Below are 22,879 nucleotides of genomic sequence, written 5' to 3'. Positions count from 1 at the left end.
ATCATCATGCATCCCGAAACCCAGTCGCATTATTACTGCGCGATTCAGAACTGAGCCGCGCTCGTCACAGAAGAGGTTCACTGGGTGCCAGGATTGGCTGATAGAGAAAAAAACATATTGAATAGCAGTACATGTACTTTCCTGTTGTTTATAGGATGGAGGGTCTATTTATCCTCTTGGAACCTAATTTTGATATATGTTCTATGCGGTGGCTGTCACACATAGGGATCTTAGAGAACTTGCTCATATTATTCTTTGTTTATACCTTTTTGATTGTGTTGACATCCCTTGCATTTTACATACATTTTATTTATTTTTATATATTCTTTTTCTCTTTTAATATTGGTCCTTCTTTGGTTCCTGAGGTGTGTAGTAGTACTGTTTATTTGTCTCTCATATTTAGAGTAGTCATTACTTTATTTAATGTTTTGTTATGTCTTTTTGTACTGTTATTATTAAAGTTATGCTATTCAATATGTACTGGGATCTTTACTAATGGACACATCAAGTGCAGTATGTAGGATAAAAGATCCATAATGCATAATGAGTCCAAATGGTATATAGACCAACTATCCAAAATTTCATATCTAGCAAATGCTTTGCATACATATAAATTTGGATGATACTACAGGCATACCCCGCATTAACATACGTAATGGGACCGGAGCATGTATGTAAAGCGAAAATGTACTTATAGTGAAGCACTACCTTTTTCCCACTTATCGATGCATGTACTGTACTGCAATCGTTAAATACGTGCATAACTGATGTAAATAACACATGTGTAACAGGCTCTATAGTCTCCCCGCTTGCGCACAGCTTCGGTACAGGTAGGGAGCCGGTATTGCTGTTCAGGACGTGCTGAAAGGCGCATGCGTGAGCTGCCATTTGCCTATTGAGCGATATGTACTTACTCGCGAGTGTACTTAAAGTGAGTGTCCTTAAACCGGGGTATGCCTGTATATAAACAATAGATGCTTATCAAACATGGAAGACTTGTGACACATAGCAATAAATGGTTTCATATGGTTAAAATTGAAAGTAAAATGCCTTGCATGAAATAACAGAGGTAACAAGAGAGGAGAGGAAATACATGTGTAGAATATAGAGAATCAACAATATAGTGATTAAACAAGCAAGTTGTAAACAAGTCCTGTTGTAATTTGATGTAATCTAAGGTCCATTGCATAACTGTGATGACAAAGTTAATTCTGTATCCATAAGGATTCCACCTGTATACTGATGGAGATGTTATAACTAAACAACCATTGTCAGTAATGTCCTTGATAGAGAATAAGATTTTTTAACAAAACTGACAAAAGCTATATCATCCTCATCATGTCGAGAAAACACATGGATACAATAAATAAGCTATAGATTATGTAATATCTATCATGTAAATATTGACAGTATATGCATATTGGGTAATAGTACATCACTTTAATAATGAGAGTATTGTAAACTCTATAATACGAAGCTAAATGGAAATAACAAATGGTTATCTAGAATGGTAAATAATTAAATAATTATGATTAAGTAAAAAAAGTGTATACTATCCAGCATAGGGTCACTGGGTGAACACTTGTCCACTTATATTGATCACTATTTACAACCACTTGTTTATGCACTTCCTTCACATTTACAGGACACATCTCACCTTCTCACTTTATTTCAACACTACCTCTGGTCTCCCAATTTTTTTTGGGTCACACTTGACATATCCTCACTATACACTATTATTTCACACTCGGGTGGTCTCCAAGCTACCAGACATTTTCTGGAACGAGATTCATCTTTATCACAGGCACATATTTCTTTCATCCTTGACAGTATACACTTTTTACTCAATCATAATTATTTTTCTTTTTCAGGGGCTTTCTACCGCTAAACACGTGGGACCGCCATGGGCACATGTTTCGCACCATCTTATGCAAATCTTTTCATGGGTGGTGGGAAGAGTCCCACGTGTTTGGAGAAAAGAACCCTTATCGTCACCACATACACTTTTACCGCCGCTACATTGATGACTTGCTGTTGATATGAAACGGTTCTGTTGAACAGCTGATGGCCTTTCTTGACTATGTCAACAGTAACTCACTCAATCTCACATTCACTTCACAACCCAATTCACATCACATACATTACCTTGATCTTAGGCTATTCATAGGCCTAGACAAAATGGTTCATACAGATATATTCCGAAAAGAGCACTCTAGAAACACTCTTCTCCACGCACACAGTGCACATAGTCATACTCTATTCAGAGGTATACCATATGGCCAATTTATACGTTTACGCCGAAATTGTTCCAACCTTGAAGATTATCATCTCAGAGCTAGAGCGTTTCCTTGCAAAAGGATACAATAAAAAAAACACTAATTGAAGCCAATCAGAATGCTCTCAATCAAAGTAGAGAGGAGTTGTTAGATGGTGGTCAAGTCCCTTTGAAATTGACGAGAGCAAGACAAGATAAACCCATGTCTGACCTGGACCCTCCGAACTTTATAACTACTTTTAGCAATCAAGCACATGCAATCAAACAAATTATAAACAAACACTGGTCTATTCTCAATATTGACCCCCTTTTGAAAGACATCACAGCAACAAATCCAAAGTTTGTTTTGAAAAAATTACAAACATTGGGTAATATCATTTCTCCAAGTGTAATTAAAACTGACAAAACTCGCAATAGGAGAGAGTTTTTTCCTAAATTAACAGGCTGCTATCCTTGTAGTCGATGTAAAATTTGTCCATACATACTTAAATCAAAAACATTTACAGATGCGGAGAGTACCAGGTCACACAATATAACTACTTTTATCAATTACAACTCAGAAATCGTTGTTTATATGCTTATACAGGCATACCCCACATTAACGTACGCAATGGGACCGAAGCATGTATGTAAAGTGAAAATGTACTCAAAGTGAAGCACTACCTTTTCCCCACTTATCGATGCATGTACTGTACTGCAATCGTCATGTACATGCATAACTGATGTAAATAACGCATGTGTAACAAGCTCTATAGTCTCCCGGCTTGCGCACAGCTTCGGTACAGGTAGGGAGCTGGTATTGCTGTTCAGGACGTGCTGACAGGAGCATGCGTGAACTGCCGTTTGCCTATTGGGCGATATGTACTTACTCGCGAGTGTACTTAAAGTGAGTGTCCTTAAACCGGGGTATGCCTGTATGCGGCTGTAACAAGAGGTACATTGGTCTCACCACACTTATGTTCAAGATATGGATAATGGAGCACATGAGACTCATTTTAAAACGAGACTATGTGCATCCTGTATCCAAACATTTTGATGCGTGTCAGAATGGTTCCCTTTCTAACTTCAAATGTATTGCCATTGAACACGTTCATATCCACTGTCGTGGAGGTGATAGGACGAACGCACTATATAGGAGAGAAGCCCATTGGATATTTTCTTTAAACACCCTGATCCCTAACGGGCTCAATACCCAATGGGACTTAAAATACTTTTTATGAATATATTCTTTAGAAATGTTTTCTTTATTCTCCTCCAATATACTGCGTTCTGTCCTTACACATTTGTTCTCTTTTGTCTCATATGACTTGTTCATTTACCATTCTAGATAACCATTTGTTATTTTCATTTAGCTTCGTATTATAAAGAGTTTACAATACTCTCATTATTAAAGTGATGTACTATTACCCAATATGCATATACTGTCAATATTTACATGATAGATATTAAATAATCTATAGCTTATTTATTGTAAGTATTGCATGCAACTAATATATATTTTTGAGTCTCTCTAGGCACAGGTTAAAGCTGAAAGTGCACCTACGCGAGACGGGTTAATGGTCAAGCATTTTCTACGCAAGCACGCTCTTCATGCCAGATAAAAAGGCCATTTAAATACTACTCATCACCAGCATTACAGTAAAAAAATTGCTTATCATCATGGATACACATCACGCACGTCAAAATAGTGCCAGCCTCGGCACAAACAGCTTATAAAGACAAAGACATAGTGCCTGCAAATTAGTGTTTTGATGGAGACAATACTCTCTGACCACTAATCATCAAGAGAGAAAGGTCATAGGCAAAAAAAGTGCAGGCCTCAACACACGAACTTTGAACTTTTTATTTTTACAGGTTTTTATTATTTTTCAGTTACAATGTATGCTCCATTATGTTTGTGTAAATGGCGTCCCATAAGGATGACAAAATAGTATAAGGTATTATTTGTTTAACTCTGTTTATTTTGTTTGGATTTATAGGTTAATAGAATCTCCCTGCAGAATGACATGCCGGTGGGAGAATGTTTTATCAGTCAAACAAACGGTTATGTTAATTGCTCACAGGTAGAGTTGGAAACAGAAGAGAGACACCCAATACACAAGTGCTAAAAAGTAGTCTATGGGAAGAATAAGTTTCGGGGTATTTATTCCCAAATGTAGGAGTTGGGTTACTGTATGACAGGTTTACAGGGATATCCTCAATCATACAACCACAGACATTTACTCACTTAACCAAGAATGGGTTTAGTTTAAATTAATGGCTCTGCAGAATAAAATAGCTCTAGACTATATTTTAGCCTCAAAGGGAGGGGTATGTATGCGCCCTAGTTAAAGTGCAATGTTGTGTATTTATCCAGGATTCAGGAACCATTGGGACTTGGTGGTTGGATTGATTTGCTTCGAGCGAAGCTAGCGAATGTTTTTGTATGTGTGTCTGTCCTACTCATTGCTCTCTATGTGTTAAGTACAGCAAAACTCTGATCCAGAAGTGCGTTGCAACCCCCACCGACGCTATGCCTCTCTGCGGTGATGATGTCGCCAGTCCCCCAGAAGAAGAGACCAAAGAAGAAATCAACTAGGCTGATATAATGGCCGGAAAGGAAAGGAATGAAGTTATGCACATCTTGGACATCTTGGTCCAGCAGGACTATGAAATGGTTAACTGTTCTGTTCTTTAAATAGACTGTCTCTTAAGGATATGGGGAGACTGAGAAGACTGGATATGAGGAAGGTGGGAAGTCACCAAGGGCCGTGAGTCAACCACAAGGAAAGAATCACAAGTCAGCCATTTTGACCATAGCAGCCATCTTGGTCCGTTTTGCCATTCTGAGTAAATGCAGTATGAAAGATGCGTGCAAGAAGAATGTTTGTGCAGTCGCTCTTAGCAGAAATTAGCCCTCACCAATTCTCACAAATAGCTGACCTTTAAATTATGTGACATATTGAGACGTAAGCCATTTTTCTAATCTATAGAAATATTTAATGTTATATATATATATATATGTCTCTATTGGTCACTACAAGGCTCTAAGTCATAGAGAGGAGTACCAAGTAAGGGTATTTGTTCTTTTAGAGAACAAAAAGGAGGAAATTGTTAGGACCAGTAGGACAGGCCAGAATCTGCACTTGAGTTAAGCATCCATTTTGTCTGTTCATAAACAGTTAAGATTCTGTAGTCAGCCTTTTGCTGAAATATAATTCTTAATGCACTCAGTTTCTGCCAAATTAAATTTCCTTTCTCCCTGCTTAGAATATTGCTAAGATACTTTTTGTATTGTCAGTTTCCTGCTCTTTTAGTTAGAATATAATAGACTGGTTCTATGAAAGAGGCAAAATAGTATAACTTAGTTGCTAGAGATTCAAGGTCTCTTTTGATAAGACAATGAATAAGCTATGTATTGTGACATTGCCTGGGAGAAACACATCCCAAGATCATGCCACTAATATGTCCTGCCCCTAAATCACACCTCTAATCAAAGCTATGCCCAAGACATACCCAGGTTACGCCTATGTTACGCCTCTAATCAATATCTTCTTTTTCTGGTATAAAAGTCATTACCCTATGAGTAATAAATTGAGACAAAGGATTTGAAACCTGGCTTGCGTTACGTTTCATTTCTTACGTATTCCCGGGCCTGTAAGTTCATCAAAAATCGGAGATAACAAGTGGCAGCGCGTGAAAGCTTCCCGGGGGAGTCTGCTGCAAACGGTGCAGATGTGTGTAAATCCAGTCACAAGGCCTTCAGATTTCTTGGCAGAGCAAAGGTTCCTCTCAGTTCTGAAGCCTAGGCAAGGAAAAAGGTTTTCCTTCAGTTTATCCCACTCTGACACCAAAACTGAAGGAAAACCTTTTTCCTTGCCTAGGCTTCAGAACTGAGAGCAACCTTTCCTCTGCCAAGAAAGCTAAAAGCCTTGTGACTGGATTTACACACATCTGCACCGTTTGCAGCAAACTAACTAAAAGAGCAGGAAACTGACAATACAAAAAGTATCTTAGCAATATCCTGAGCAGGGAGAAATGAAATGTAATTTGGCAGAAACTGAGTGCATTAGGAATTATATTTCAGCAAAAGGCTGACTACAGAATCTTAACTGGTTATGAACAGACAAAATGGATGCTTAACTCAAGTGCAGATTCTGGCCTGTCCTACTGGTCCTAACAATGTGTTTTCTCGACATGATGAGGATGATATAGCTTTTGTCAGTTTTGTTAAAAAATCTTATTCTCTATCAAGGACATTACTGACAATGGTTGTTTAGTTATAACATGTCCATCAGTATACAGGTGGAATCCTTATGGATACATTATTAACTTTATCATCACAGTTATGCAATGGACCTTAGATTACATCACTAAACAGGACTTGTTTACAAATTGCTTGTTTAATCACTATATTGTTGATTCTCTATATTCTACACATGTATTTCCTCTCCTCTCTTGTTACCTCTGTTATTTCATGCAAGGCATTTTACTTTCAATTTTAAACATATGAAACCATTTATTACTATGTGGCACATGTCTTCCATGTTTGATAAGCATCTATTGTTTATATAGTATTGTAGGCGGATGCTCACAGAGGTATGCAAGGGAGACTGTTATGGTGAAATTAAATAAGGCTTTTATTGCGCCTGTTTCCTTAACATCAGGAAAACATCCAAACAAGGGGTAAACAAAGCTTCTATTCACTTGGGAGTATTTCTAGGGAAAACTATGCAGTCCACAACTCCCTTTAGATAAGCATGTCTCCCAGCCCCCAAACATATATCATGAAATGAGCAGATATAAAAAGTCTTATAAAGGAAAGTCTTATCTGTTCCTTGTGGTTTGGAGGGAAAATCTTCTCTGTTCCTGGTTGTTACCTTTTCTTCAGGGTTTGTCAGCATTCAGGTTTAGAAGTTTCCCCTGTGTCTTGAAAGCAGCACTGCTGTTTCTTCTGGCAGGCTCAAGACAAGTGTCCCCATGCTCAGTCTCACAAGTTGTGTGAGATTCAGGCACAATCTCCCTTCCTGTTTCAAGGGCAGGCTTTTCTAAGCAAACTAATCAGGCAGGTGGTGTTTGTTAATTGACTACAAGCAGTTAACCACCACACTGCTGGATTAGAGGCACTTTTTCTGAACAGGGATAACTCCCCAGTTACAAGTATCATCCAAATTTATATGTATGCAAATCATTTGCTAGATATGAAATTTTGGATAGTTGGTCTATATACCATTAGGACTCATTATGCATTATGGATCTTTTATCCTACATACTGTGCTTGATGTGTCCATTAGTAAAGATCCCAGTACATATTTAACAGCTGTACATTTCATTAATCCCTTTGCTTTTCATTTACATGGAGACTTGCGCACACCCAACGGTTAACACCATACGTTTTAATCACCTGTATATGTTTCAGGTGCGTTAGCATTCAGAGGAGGGGCTATATATACTTTGCATCATCTTGCCCCTATTACACTCCTTGAGAAAGGGCTACAGAGCCTGAAACGCGTGGGAGATTTGTCCGGTATTGTTTTCTTGTTTTTTAATTATGTAAACGATTAAACTTTTTTTTATTTTTTTTACCTCTGGTGAGTTGATCGTTATTATTTAATTGGATCCTGCTGTTCAACCAATTTTTTCACTTACCTCTTACACATTATTTGGCGCCCAACTTTCACACGACTTTGTTAGGTGTCCAGCCCAGCCACATAAGGCCGAGTCCATAGAAGGACAGGCCGCGCTGAGCCCCTGCATCCTCAATGAGGATGCCTTGAGAGGGGGCTCACGCGAGCGTCCGCAGGCGTGCGGAGGCGCTGGATTTTTCAGCCGACAGCCAAGCTGTTTTTCAGCGCACTGTCGGCTGAAAACATCCAATCAGCGCGGAGCAGCATCAACGTCACGGCGCCGTGACGTTGACATCGGTGCGTCGCGGGCGATTGGCCCAGCGACGTCACTGCCCCGCCTCCCTCAGTCTCCCTCCGCCTCTGATCGCGCCCGCTGGCTCGCCTGCATGGGCATGAAATCGCGCAGATTTCAGCAGGCGAGCGTCAGCGCGGCTCGGAACTCCTCACCCCTCAATGGCCCCAGCCTAAGTCTGCGCCTCCGTCCTGCCCAATCTCTTCTGGGGACTTCACCACCAGTTTGACCACATAAGTCTGCTCCTTCTGAGCATTTCCCGGCACTCTTAAAACTGGCTGGTGTAACAGTTCAGCCTAAGCTGTGACGAAAGACCTGGTGGCTGAAACTTAGATATTGGTTAGACAAAATGTAATGCATTGCTAGGGAATGGGAGGGTGGGAAAATGTAGAGCATTAGTAAATTTTGATTTGGGTCACGGGGTATATACATGCTAAGCCCAGCCCTCTTTTCTTTATACTCTAAATATTGGTTGCTCTCCCCCCTTTGGCACGCGCGCCAACATTTGAATAACCTCATGGGGAGGGGGAAAAGGAGAGCCGACCGAAACTAAAAACTAGTGGGGCACTGCAGCCCTTATTGGGACATAGCCCCATTCCAGGGTATCTGCTGCCTCTTTTCACAAAGGAATTATGTTCAAAGTTCTAGGAGTCGTGTTGGTAATTTAGAAGTGCAAATTCTTTGTAGATTGAATTGTATTGTACAGAGTTTTGGTCTCCCAAAAAGGTATGATCATCTTCAAATACAGCAAGGCCCCGGTACCGAGAAGGGGGCCGCCATGTCTGCACATGCGCAGAACAAGCCAGTCCGAGGTTCTTCTCTTGAAGAAGAGAGGAGAACTCTCGAAAGCTTATGCTATGACATAAATAGTTAGTCCAATAAAAAAAGATAAAAAGATATCACCTACTACTGAAGAACTCATTTATTCTGCACTATATATATATATATATATATATATATATATATATATATATATATATATATATATATATATATATATATATATATAAAAATTTCCGATAGGTAAGTATGACCAAGGAGATTCTCTCCAGGGGTATGAATGTCTGTCACACATGCATATAGGATATATTGGTACCTTAAATGGACACTACCTCAGTGCAGCGTGCTGTCTCTGGGTAACCTATTATGCTCTACACTAGGGTCATCAGATTATCACAAATGTATCATACGGCACAGTTAGATAAAGTCTCATGTTGCCGTATGTGTATATAAATATATTTACAGGGACAACATAGCACATTATTAAGCATGTGGACTAAATAGGCTAAATTAGCTTCAGGAGCCCTCCGTGAGGGTAGTCATACGACCGTGTCTCAGCAGGCATGAATCGATATTACTTCCTGGTCTCTTCTCGTGACCATCATTGGCGTGACATCACATACCCCAATAATCTACAGTAAGGAATAAAAAATATATATAATGCTTTTTGAGACGTAAGTGTACAGAGTACATGTAATATACCTACAGGAATTAGAGCAGCTATCGTCCTCTTAGTTCTGATGCTAGCCTGCAAATAAGAAGTGCAGCACGACACCTTTGGATCCACAGTCTACAATTACCTGCACAGGTCAGCAAAGGTGAAAAAATGAAAAATTCTATATTTGGGATCTAGGCGTGTCACCATCCTACTCAGGTGGCATTTTTTTTTCTTTTGCAGAAGTTGTAAAGGTGATCAAAAATGAGCACGTTTTGTACATATCTGCGTAATAATAAAATTATATTTTCACCATGCAAATTTTTAAACAACCTTTACACAAACGTTGCACAGTTGCAGTTACTAATTCCTAAGGATCTTTCACTTTTTTTAATGTTAATCCAGGGGTGCACAAACTTTTCAGTCAACGCCCCCCTGTCTACTCGCTACCCCTGCTTGCGCCCCCCCCCCCTTACCTTGGCTCTGGCATCAAATGATGCCGCGGGGTCATGTGACGTTGCGTTGCCATGGCGATGCGTTGCCCAAAGCCGTGTGAGACAAGGTAAGGGAACTTACAATGGCCTTGCACGTGATTCCCGGCATTTCATTTAAATGCTTCGGGCAAGAGTGCTGGGCCTCTGTAAGCACTGCGCGCGCCGCCCCCCCCACGCCTCCCTAAAAATCTCACACCCCCAGTTTGCACACCCCTGTCGTAGGAAGGAAGATACAATATATGCACAGGCACAGATACTGCTACATTTTGACTCTTAGATTTCTCGATCAACAGGGCCTGTGCTTGAGTTTGATTATCTCATTTGTGAGGAGTGTGGCAAAGAGTTCATGGATTCTTACTTGAGCAATCACTTTAACCTAGATGTGTGCGACAACTGCAGGTAATTCACACCATCCAGAAAATAGCGTTATTTGCCTTTATGATGCAAAATTTAGGCTATTTATTTTTGGAAAGATAAATTAATTTTATTGTGGAACAATGTAACTTTTATATTACATGTTAATAGGACTTTTATTTATACAGTGGGTAATGTGTGTGGTTTTTTTTTATCAGAACTGAGAAATCATTGAAGAATAACTTTGCTATTTTTAGCTCCAGTGCCAGTTCCCAGATAAAACACATTTTTATCCAGCGTGTATGATATAGGGCTTTTTATTTCGGGAAATCAGTGGGTGATGTAGTTGTACATATTGTGTTAAAGTGCCAATTTTTTGGTTAGTATAGTTAGTAAAAAAAAAATCTGAACTTGAGATCCTTGAAGTTAACTTTGATATTTTAGCTTGAAGGCGGACCCAAAAAAAAAAATATACGCAAGAAAAAGTCTGGGAGAGACAATCTGGACAATGGTTCAGCCTCACTCAGACAGTCCAATAGAAAACTACAACAGTCAAGGAACATGGCGTTGCAGCTTTCTTTTGGTTGATACTGGTAGGCAAAGTTTTTTGTATCACTTTTTTTTTAAATTATTATATACTGCCAAATAGTTGCAAATATCTTGGCAATTGGGGGCTTTAATAGTGCGTTTCAATTCCCCAGTTTAGATTTAAAAAATAATGAAGTGGGTAGGTCTGCTGCTTTAAAATTGATTAAAATATTGCACACACAAAAACATCAGTCAGCTATTTTACTACATATGATTTGTAAATTCATTATAAATTTAAAGTAAAGAGGGAAATAAGAAATTTACAAACATTTTTGGGGGAAAAACTATTAGCAGCCAGTCAAGATTTCTCTCTCTGTAGAGAACCTATGCAGTCCTACACAACAGTAAATAGTTTTAAGATGTTTATTTTTCTTTGCACCTGCTAGATACACAGAAGAAAAACACAAACTCATAACAAGGAGTGAAGCCAAGCAGGAGTATCTGCTGAAAGACTGTGACCTTGATCAACGGGAACCTGTACTGAAGTTCATTTTGAAGAAGAACCCACACAATTCTCGTTGGGGAGACATGAAGCTTTATTTAAAGCAGCAGGTATAATGAAAACGGAAATTACAATTAATTAAATAGCGTAGTGTGTTCATACATTCTTTTTCAATAAGAAAAAACAAGAGCTAAAAAAAAACAATGTGAAAAAGGAAAAAATGGTTGCGGTACTTTAAGCATTTGGTCTATCAAGGGCTCCTACTCGGACCACCACTGGGTAAATGCAGTACAAAAAAAGTAGTAATTCCAAGCAAAATATGACATAAAAAAATGTGTTCTTTCTATATCAAGAACATATGCATATTTTTATTTTTAAAAGTTACTTGGCTCCAATGTCCTCAACAAAGCAGGACAGGGGGTAGGAGTGTTTACCATCTAAAGGAGGGCTGCTAAGCCCGGAATGGGACAATTGGTCGTGGCCATTTCGCAACAACCAAATGACTGCTGGCGTTTGGCCGCAGAGCGACCCTCCACCGCTTGAACCTCCGCTACCAGCTGCTTCTATAAGAAGTAAGTTTTAGCGGTTAGGGTATGTGGTTAACTGTAGAGGTTTTAGTGGTTATGATGGGGGCGGGGGGGGGGGGGGTTTAGGGTAAGGGCTTAGAGCAGTGTTTTGGGGGTTAATGAACCCTATGTGAAATTCTGAGGAACCCCAACCCTCTCTAATAGCATGTCTGAGATCAGATGCATTGTACATGTTTCTGTATTTGGTACAATTTTTAAATGATATGAAAACTGCATGGAGTCCTTTAGGGATGCCTGGGGTATCCATGGGTTCCTAGGAACCCCTGTTGAAAAACACTGGCTTAGAGTAAGGGGTTTTAGGCTAACTGGTTAAGGTTATTTGGGTAGGGGTAGCATTAAGATTAAGGGTTTTTAGCGTAAGGGTTAGGCACTTCCCTTAACGGCGACAGGTCCTGGCTGCGTGGCGAGTTGTGGCACAACACTGGTGGTCATTTGATCGCGGACGTTCTAGATGGCTAAGCCAAAAACTTATGGGACTCATGTTGACACTGCGATAGTAGCCCGCTTACCCCCCTGCTCTGCAGAGGACATGGGAGTGTTGATTAACACACATTCCCAGCTAGCTCAAACTCCCACACCCACCACATCATGAATATATATTTATGTCAAAAAGAGTGCTACTGGGCGTGGCAAATGTATACAACAAAAAACAGTGGTGCCCAATGCTACATCCAATTGACCAAACATATAAAGTAATAAGTATAAAGTTTGAATACTTCAATAATAATAATATTTACTTGGTTATTTAGTTAAACCCTTTGGGTTTAACTAAACGAGAGTGTTGCCTGGTATTACTTCTTTTTCATTCATGCTTAAAGCATCAACCCATTTATTTGATATTATTTGCCAAAACTCAGGTACTTTGGCAGCTCCTGCCTTCTTACTTTCCCAGGAACTATTCTCCCATGATTTTTCAGCTCACCTGGGAAGGAAAAATGTCCATGGCCACTACCCATTTTTTTGCATTAGGTGTTTACCAGTGCATACTGTACCTCCTGGCCAGAGCTGCTCCCAGTGGTAAGAGTACCACATTTCTGTTAAGCACAAATACACATTTCAGAGAGGCTGCTTTAAAGTAGATGAACCCAGTCTAATATTTAGTGGCAGTGGCCCTAAGAAACCAAACATTTCTATAAATCATAAGATCATTGAACAGGAACACTATTTTTAAATACTCTGGTAAAAGTACAGTAAAATGAAGATGGTTGCTGTGTCATGCTCTGGTGGTATTGCAGCTTTCCATTGACCTGTGGGAGTGAGGCTTGGATGGTAGCCATATTAGATTCCAAACGTGGATAAGAAACACTGTCACATAAAGAGGTAAATATCTTGAGAACTAAGGGGTCCATGTAGCTAAGAGTAGCATGATTTCATCTCCATGGGACCCCCATGGTTACAATTCTGTAAAAAATAAAATGGGGATTGATGCTTTAAACGTACTGTTGCATTTATTTTCTTAAATAGATAATTAAACGCTCTTTAGACGTGTGGGGCACAGAAGAAGCCCTTCAAGATGCAAAGGAAGAAAGACAAGATAACAAAGACAAGATGAAACAGAAAAAATTTGATAAAAAAGTCAAAGGTAAAACCAGTTGTTCAATACTTTACAATGGGCTTTTTTTTCTTTTAAACATTTGTTTTCCAACACATTTCAAAAGTTGTGGTTTAGGCCTTAACATATGTACAGTACCACTTTTAATTCAATTTAATGTCAGAGGGGTCTGAAAGAATTGGCGATTCTCAAACTTGCAATTGGGTGTTTTTGTCATATTTTATTCAGAGATTCCATAATCTAGTACAGTGTAAGAGGGGTTAAGGCTGCACTCCACAAAAAAAAGAGAAAGATGCATACAATTTACCGGTGCTGCTGGTTCAAGGAAGTACCTGCCGTAAACTCCAAAGTACACTGAGGATAAGAAGGGATCCAGCGCTCCACGGATTTCTGAATAAGAAAGATTTATTGTGCCACACAACGTTTCGACCTTATGGTCTTTATCAAGTGACTAGGCATACATAAGTCAGGATCTACCCAGTATATATATCCATGACCACTACCCATATACAGGTGAATAACAAGTGAAAAAACAAGTGAACATTACCCCCAGCTGACCGCAATTCGCCTCCCCTGATCAGTCCTTTGCTCATACAGTGTCCATACAATGCTCAAACAGTTCGTGAATGTCTACTTCCGGTTTTCTCTTCCTCTTCCGGTTTTTGCGTTCCAGTGACGCCATCACTTGCGTTCCAGCATCATCTCCCTCTCTCCATTGGTCAGGTCTGACGTCAGTCACCTCAGTCTGATTGGTTATCCTCTTTTCCTCATCCTGTAGGTAGTGATTCTTCATCCACATGTTCTTTCTTCTTTCTTTGTGCTGCGGTTTTAAAAGATTCTGCTTAGTACATCTGTCGTCCTGGTTCTGTTGCTGCAATCTTTTTCATAGTAAAAACCTGTATAGTGAGCATATTTCCATGAGTATCAGTTAAATGTCTGTACTTATTCTTTATGGAAAAAATCATTGTATGTGATCAGGGGTGGTAACTTTTAGTGTTAAAAAGTGCCACAAAGATGTAAATTTTAAAACAACATTTAATAAAATACTTATGAAGTGCCTGCCAATCTGTTCTGTAACTTACTCACTTTTAGGCTTTCCACCAACAGCAGCCATGCCACCTAAGTAACATTCTATCTCCTATTAAGAAAGCAGTTATATGATATATAGTCATTGAGCCCTTTTGGATATACTGTATCTAATGTGTAAGTCCAGTATGATTCACGCTGTAATAAAGATGTATTTATATCAATGCCCGTGGCCTTTCTTTTTATGTGTTCAATCCCCATTAAACGCAGGGAAGAAACCAGGTGTTTGAACTCTACACAATGATCAATAAAAACAGTATTCTCAGATTTATTGTTAATTCTGCTTTTGTGTTCAATAAATCTTGTTTTTAGACTCCTACTGGTTTTACCCACATATAAAAGTCCACAAGGGCATTTGATAATATATATGACTTGTGTGGTGGTGCAGGTGATCCGTTTCTTAATTTTAAATTTTGCACCACTTCTTGGGTGACAAAAGGAATCACCTGTCATCAGGCTATTACATACTGAACAATTAAAACACTTAAAACAGCCTGGTTTAGGGTCACTGAGAAAGTGTGTTCCTATATAGTGTTCTTGTCGGTCTGCTTTAATAAGAATATCCTTGATATTTTCTCCTCTCTGGTAGGCAAATCTAGGTGTTTCTTTGCATATTTTACCTAATATCAGATCTGCTTGTAAGATTTTCCAGTGTCTTAGTATTGTTTGTTTTACAAATCTACTTTCGGTTTTACAATGCATCTGATCTCCAGATTGGTTTACAAACCGCAAGTAGATTTGTAAAACAAACAATACTAAGACACTGGAAAATCTTACAAGCAGATCTGATATTAGGTCAAATATGTAAAGAAACACCTAGATTTGCCTACCAGAGAGGAGAAAATATCAAGGTTATTCTTATTAAAGCAGACCGACAAGAACACTATATAGGAACACACTTTCTCAGTGACCCTAAACCAGGCTGTTTTAAGTGTTTTAATTGTTCAGTATGTAATAGCCTGATGACAGGTGATTCCTTTTGTCACCCAAGAAGTGGTGCAAAATTTAAAATTAAGAAACGGATCACCTGCACCACCACACAAGTCATATATATTATCAAATGCCCTTGTGGACTTTTATATGTGGGTAAAACCAGTAGGAGTCTAAAAACAAGATTTATTGAACACAAAAGCAGAATTAACAATAAATCTGAGAATACTGTTTTTATTGATCATTGTGTAGAGTTCAAACACCTGGTTTCTTCCCTGCGTTTAATGGGGATTGAACACATAAAAAGAAAGGCCACGGGCATTGATATAAATACATCTTTATTACAGCGTGAATCATACTGGACTTACACATTAGATACAGTATATCCAAAGGGGCTCAATGACTATATATCATATAACTGCTTTCTTAATAGGAAATAGAATGTTTCTTAGGTGGCATGGCTGCTGTTGGTGGAAAGCCTAATAGTGAGTAAGTTACAGAACAGATTGGCAGGCACTTCATAAGTTTTTTATTAAATGTTGTTTTAAAACTTACATCTTTGTGGCACTTTTTAACACTAAAAGTTACCACCCCTGATCACATACAATGATTTTTTCCATAAAGAATAAGTACAGACATTTAACTGATACTCATGGAAATATGCTCACAATACAGGTTTTTACTATGAAAAAGATTGCAGCAACAGAACCAGGACGACAGATGTACTAAGCAGAATCTTTTAAAACCGCAGCGCAGCACAAAGAAAGAAGAAAGAACATGTGGATGAAGAATCACTACCTACAGGATGAGGAAAAGAGGATAACCAATCAGACTGAGGTGACTGACGTCAGACCTGACCAATGGAGAGAGGGAGACGATGCTGGAACGCAAGTGATGGCGTCACTGGAACGCAAAAACCGGAAGAGGAAGAGAAAACCGGAAGTAGACATTCACGAACTGTTTGAGCATTGTATGGACACTGTATGAGCAAAGGACTGATCAGGGGAGGCGAATTGGGGTCAGCTGGGGGTAATGTTCACTTGTTTTTTCACTTGTTATTCACCTGTATATGGGTAATGGTCATGGATATATATACTGGGTAGATCCTGACTTATGTATGCCTAGTCACTTCATAAAGACCATAATCTAGTACAGTACATACATGTAAAGGTTCTGACCAAGGATATCCTGGGACCTATAAGAAGTTCAATGAGTCACCACCTTCCTGTCAAACTAGCAATACAGGGTTTCAGAGCTCCTTTTTATTAGGAATAAAACATAATACACTAGAATATCGTTAAACATGATTTAGATTGGCCAATTGTATGCTCCAAGAGTCCTTCAAAAGATGTAGTTGTATATAAGCTTTTGAAAAATCAATAAGGGCCGTGTTTACTAAGCGATGCTAAACCATAAGATTTTTTTTTTTATGGCCCTTCCAGTTGCCTTACTGTTGAGGATTTAAAAAAAAAACAAAAAAAAACCACAAGTCTCTTCTTTTAGATGGTTTTTATAGAACATGTGCAGATGCTTGGGGGCGTTTTTATGTACAACTGCTGTACATCTATGAATTCTCTTGTTGGTTCTTTCAAAGGTATCACAATTTGCAACTGACCTTCTGTTTTCTAGGGCCAACATTTCTAGACTACTGTTTTTAAAGCTCTTAAGGAAATGGTGTTGGTGATCTAAAACTGATCAGTAAACATTTTAGGAAGTTCTACTACTGATTAGCATCTGGTCAGAGTGCCACTAAAAAAGTAGTGTTAATATGATCTGAACTCTTCAGAACTAATTTTAGAAAATTGTATAAAATATTTGTAAAGAAAATGGCTATTTTGAAAAGTCTCTCCCTTGTTTCAGTTTTTAGAAGTGTAGTTTGTAAAAATCAGTGATAGTCCAAGTAAAAAAAAAAAAAAAGTGTATGTGTTTGAGTTTAAAGAAAAAAAGGCACCAAACACAGATTTAACTCGGTATCTCTAGCATTTCTTTACTTTAGACCTACTTGGCCCCTTTAACATTGGTTTGGTCTGAAAATCAATACCCTCGGGCATTGTGATGTTAAATACAACTGTTAATGGACTGATTAAAAAGGAGCTTTAACTCAGTATTTAAGCCTATCCCTGTCTCACAGGGGGTAACTAAAACAGAAAAATACTTTTTCCTTTCCACTCTGCACATTTTTGTTCTAGAACTGCGGCGTGCTGTCAGGAGCAGCTTATGGAAAAAAGAAGCCATTGGTCACAAGCACGAGTATGGTCCAGAAGAAAACGTTGAAGAAGATATGTACAAAAAGACATGCACAACATGTGGCTATGAACTGGCTTATGAAAAAATGTGATTTTTTTTTTTTTTTTTACATTTATAAATTTATAATAAATTATCTAGCAGCACTTGAATATAAATATCATGTGTTGACATGTGCTTTATGGAAGTACTGGTTTCTCTGGATGAGCCTAACGAGGCTGGCCCAGCAGTTTTTCCCCTGGCCGGCCAGATATATCCCGCTGAGATGGCACATCCAATGTCTGGAGACAGACGAAAGCTCTGCTTTTTTAGGACTTGCATCTCCCAGAGATAAGGGCCGACCATCCCCCCTCTCACCTCTTTCCACACCCACCTCTTGTCGGGCAAAATCTTGTTTTTCTGGACATGCAGGCTGAATAAGGAAATATCAGCATGTACATTTTTATACTTTAAAACAGTACATCTCAGGAATAAAGAATGCAGGGTATGCAAGAGGCTACAACATACATTTAAACAGGGTAGCTCCAGAATCTTTGGGCCGGATGAGCCACAGCGAGAGACCGGCAGGCGGCAGAGACCAGGCTTAACCTTTTAATATTCTGGTCCCTGGGACCCTTTCTGCACAATTTGGTTTATGGAAAGACTAGTTTCTTTGGATGAGCAGGACTTGCGATTGCTCCTTCAATTCCAGTAAAAGTCCTGCCATCCATTCCTTTAAAAAGCTCTGACCTCCCTTTTTTTATTTTTTATTTAACAGCTTAAACCGCAGAATTTTCAGTTACAGGGACCCCCTAGTTCCCAAGTTACTGGTGAAGTTATTGGTATAATTTACGGGTTTTAAAAGGGAATTTAAATGGCCATCTAATAAGAATCGCAAAACACACAAAATCCACGGGGAGCATGGGGAGGAAACAAAAATAAATTTAAGTGCAGCAAAAAAAGGCAACGTGGAAAAAAGCCTTCAAATGACTTGGCTCTAATGAATTAACTACTTACAAGATGTAAGAGTCAAATAGGCAGGGTTGACTCAAACAGTCACAGGTAAGTGGATGATGCAGTTGTCATCAGAGTGGATCGGGTCCCCAGGATCACGTACGCCAATGTTGAGAGAAAAACTGGCATAGCACAGATCACTCGAGATAAAATAGCTTTATAACAATAAAATATTATACTCACATTCTAACAATAAAATACGGGCATATCACACTGCATTAGTGTAGGAAGATTTTAGCCAGCTGGCTCACCGTCCTGCAACGTTCCCCCACTCCTCCGCCTCAGCCCCCGGTCAGCTATTACACTGCTCCGACTGGCGTCTGACGCCACTTCTGGGTTCGTCGCGCGGTGAGTGCTGGATCTTCCTGCAACTTCTCTGCTGTATGCTCCGGTCTGAATGAAAACTCCCACTCTACGCGTTTCAAAAGCAACTGCTTTCTTCCTCAGGAGTGTGGAGCCTTGTGACACATTGCATGCTTTTATATCTTGGTGATCTGATTAATCAACAGGTGTATACCATTCCTTAAAGTGCTACTGGTGTGGCTAGTACAGATACAATTGCTCATATACAAACATGGGGTTAAAATCTTGATAAACACATCTTTTGTAAGGGGATACTTGGTAAACGGGATAGGGAATGAATCTTGTTATGAGAATATAAATTTAAATATAAAATATAAGTGGTGGTACATACTATAAATTCAAACATATTTAACTCACTGATATTATCACTGGGTATATATACACGATCTGCAATATGCATGATCTACAATGGCAGACAATTTATACAAATTAATTATAAAATTATGACAAACTTGCAAATGCATTTTAACAAATTAATTATAAAATCCTAAAAACCTACAATTGGATGAAGGTGAAATATAAATGATCATGGAGGTAATATAACACTTACTACCATACAAAGACACTTACTACCATACAAAGAAACCTAAAGTGCACAGATAATAATGGCTATTGGATAGATACTGAGTAAATTGGATGAAAAAACTCCTAAAATGGGGGAGACAAAATCCACATTAGAAACAGATGCAATTATTTAAAAAATGGAAGAATATCTAACTCCATATTTAATCCCCTTGGGGTGAGACTTCCTAAACGATGGATCCAAAAGGATTCTCTCCTCAAAAATGCATTCTCTCTATTTCCCCCTCTCCAGTGTTGTTTCACTTGCTCTATAACTGTGTAAGTCAAACCTGTGGCATCTCCTTGATGTACTGTGGCGAAATGATCAGAAACACTATGTGTTTTTATTTGTCGTTTAATGCTGCTAAGGTGTTCTAGGATCCTAGTTCTAATGGGTCTTGCAGTCTTGCCCACGTATTGCAATTTACATGGGCACTCTAATACATATACGACGTGATCTGATCTACAGGTAAGACTTGTTTTTATGTTAAAGCGTTCATTAGTGACATTGGAGCAGAAGTTTGCGGTGTTCGTAGATTTAAACTGGCACGCCCTGCAGGTTTTGCACCCATAGAACCCCGTGTTTTGGCTCAACCAATTATTCTTACTTGGGTTTCTCTCTCTTAATGCACTGGGCGCCAACTTGGTCTTCAAATTGTCAGCTTTTCTAAACAATACATTGGGTCTCTCTGGAATCACACTTCCCAATATAGAATCATTTTTCAGAATATCCCAGTGTTTGTTTAGAATCTTTTGAATGTTTTTAGATTCCTTATTATAACCCATGATGAATGCAAACTCTAAATGTTCTTTTTGCTTTTAGGTCTCAAAAGCTCGCTCCTAATTCGGCTGTCAGCTTCTACAATTGCTCTATCCAATAACTTCCCATCGTACTCTTTATCCAAAAATCTTTGTTTAATAAAATCAGCCTGTTTTACAAATTGTTCTTGGTCTGTGCAATTTCTTTTAAGTCTGTTGAACTGTCCCAGTGGCACATTGTCCATCCAACGTGGCAAATGTCCACTGGTTCTTAAAATATAATTATTTTTGTCAATTGACTTAAAAAAGGTTTTGGTCTTGATGTTATTGTCCTCTATATATATCTCCAAATCTAGAAAGTGAATCATATTTGAACTAAAGGTACTGGTAAAATTCAAATTTTTTTGTGTTTGTGTTAATATAATCAAAGAAAGAGTTTAGCTTTTCTTCTCCTCCCTTCCAAATTAAAAACACATCATCAATGAAACGGCGCCAGAGCACCAGGCCCGCCCCCGGTACCTCTCCCATGGGCCAGATGGTCTCCTCCTCCCAAACCGCCATGAAGAGGTTAGCGTAACTGGGGGCAAACCTGGTGCCCATCGCCGTTCCACAATTCTGCAAATAAAAATGACCACCATACCAAAAGTAGTTGTGGGTTAATATGAATAATATACTATCTACAATGAAGTCTGCCTGATCCTTTGGTAATTCTGAATCCTGTTCCAATATATATTTGATGGCTGCGCAACCTTGTTCATGATTTATTGACGTGTACAATGATGATACGTCGCAGCTAGCCATAATGAAATAGTCTTCCCATTTTAGTTCAGTGAGTGTGTTTAAAATATCCATAATGTCTCTCAGATAAGATTTTTGCTTTGATACATATTTTTGTAAAAATCTGTCGATGTACATGGACAAATTTGTTGTGAGGGAGCCAATCCCCGAGACAATAGGTCTGCCTGGGGGATTTGTTTGAGGAGGTACCCGGGCGCTATCTCTGTATGGCTTATCTGATGTGCGGAAGTGTAAAAAGAGTGGTGTGATACTGCCTGTAAGTGGTTTTCAAGTGATGTCCTCTTGTGACTCGGAACCCCAGCAGGATCTATCCAGGACCCTTGTAGGCAATGAATACAAAAAGGATGGGGGAGCACAATAGTTGGAAACAGGCAGTGTTGTAGATCTAGTAATTGCTCTTAAGATGAAGCAGAAAGTACTACTACTGTCTTTTCAAAACGTTTATTAAGAAATGTCAAATTTGATTCTGCACCAATAGAGGAAATTAGAATAGATGAAAATGATGTGGGGAAGATGATAACAGAGGAGTTTCAGAAATTAGAACGATTTATGATCAAAGATACAAAGAAGTGGTTGGATGTAGCCAATCCCCCAGGCAGTGAATACAAAAAGGATGGGGGAGCACAATAGTTGGAAACAGGCAGTGTTGTAGATCTAGTAATTGCTCTTAAGATGAAGCAGTTATATCCTGAGCGAGTGTGGTAGCTCAGGTGGCTAATGTCTAATTGGAAGGATAAACACACATGGGTTTGTATGTGTTGGTGAGAAGGTAAAATAAAAATATATATGTAACTTACACGGCCTTGTGTAAGCCCAGTCGCTTTTCTCCTTGCAGTGTGGGTTCTTCTTCTTGTTATGTAGGCCGCTTGCTTCGATAGTTCAGAGTGCCGCTCCAGGGGGATTTCCTCTCGTGTAAACAGAAAGGAGGATAGGGTTAACACATATACATATATACGTCAATGAGGGGGAGGATGGCGTGTTTATGGACCACCAAAAAGATATATATATATTATAATCTGGCACTCACACGGGCTAGTGTGAGTGTACTCTTATCTTGGTATCTTGTTCATTTAGGGGTATTGCCCAATCAGTAACAGGTGATGAAAGGGTGGGGTACAAGGGTATAAATTGTAAATATAACACAATACTCACACGGGCCAGTGTGAGTACACACTTCTAGCGGTATCTTTGCTCTTCTGTTCCTGATGTAGCTAATGGTGAAGATGGGGTTAGCACAGATAAAAGACACTAAGGTCTGGAGGGTAAAAACTAACTTTAATAAAAAACATGAGAAATAAAATAAAAACAAAAACAGAAACCAGTTACGCAAATATCTTTCTAGCGGACTGGGAAGAAGCCAACATTTGGTCTAATAACCCCTTCAGCGCAAACCTGACTCTGACTTTTTGGTTAACATCTATACACTAATCAACCATATCCCTTTACCAATAATTAATCCAATTAATTATATTGGGCATCAATTGGGTTTTAGCAAACAAATATGGTCTCAGGAAACATCA

At 38.9% G+C, this 22,879-nt stretch overlaps 1 protein-coding gene across 5 annotated transcripts in view; it reads left to right on the top strand.

Moving 5' to 3' along the window:
* The window catches only part of XPA (XPA, DNA damage recognition and repair factor), a 46,768-nt gene extending 26,024 nt beyond the window's left edge, over positions 1-20,744 (top strand). For 3 of the 5 annotated variants that reach the window (XM_075603213.1, XM_075603233.1, XM_075603226.1), the window contains 5 exons: positions 10,396-10,501; positions 11,431-11,596; positions 13,538-13,655; positions 17,831-17,975; positions 20,626-20,744. In XM_075603213.1, coding sequence (XP_075459328.1) covers positions 10,396-10,501; positions 11,431-11,596; positions 13,538-13,655; positions 17,831-17,975; positions 20,626-20,683 — 593 coding nt within the window. In that variant the 3' untranslated portion in view covers positions 20,684-20,744. Of the gene's footprint in view, positions 1-10,395; positions 10,502-11,430; positions 11,597-13,537; positions 13,656-17,830 lie in introns of all 5 variants that reach the window. The other 2 variants (XR_012802057.1, XM_075603219.1) reach the window with 2 other exon arrangements.
* The last annotated feature ends 2,135 nt before the right edge of the window (positions 20,745-22,879 follow it).

Source organism: Ascaphus truei, chromosome 1 (assembly GCF_040206685.1).
Source record: "Ascaphus truei isolate aAscTru1 chromosome 1, aAscTru1.hap1, whole genome shotgun sequence".
Taxonomy (NCBI): Eukaryota; Metazoa; Chordata; class Amphibia; order Anura; family Ascaphidae; genus Ascaphus; species Ascaphus truei.
The sequence above is the reverse complement of the archived record's forward strand: the minus strand, read 5'-3'. Positions and strand labels throughout refer to the sequence as shown.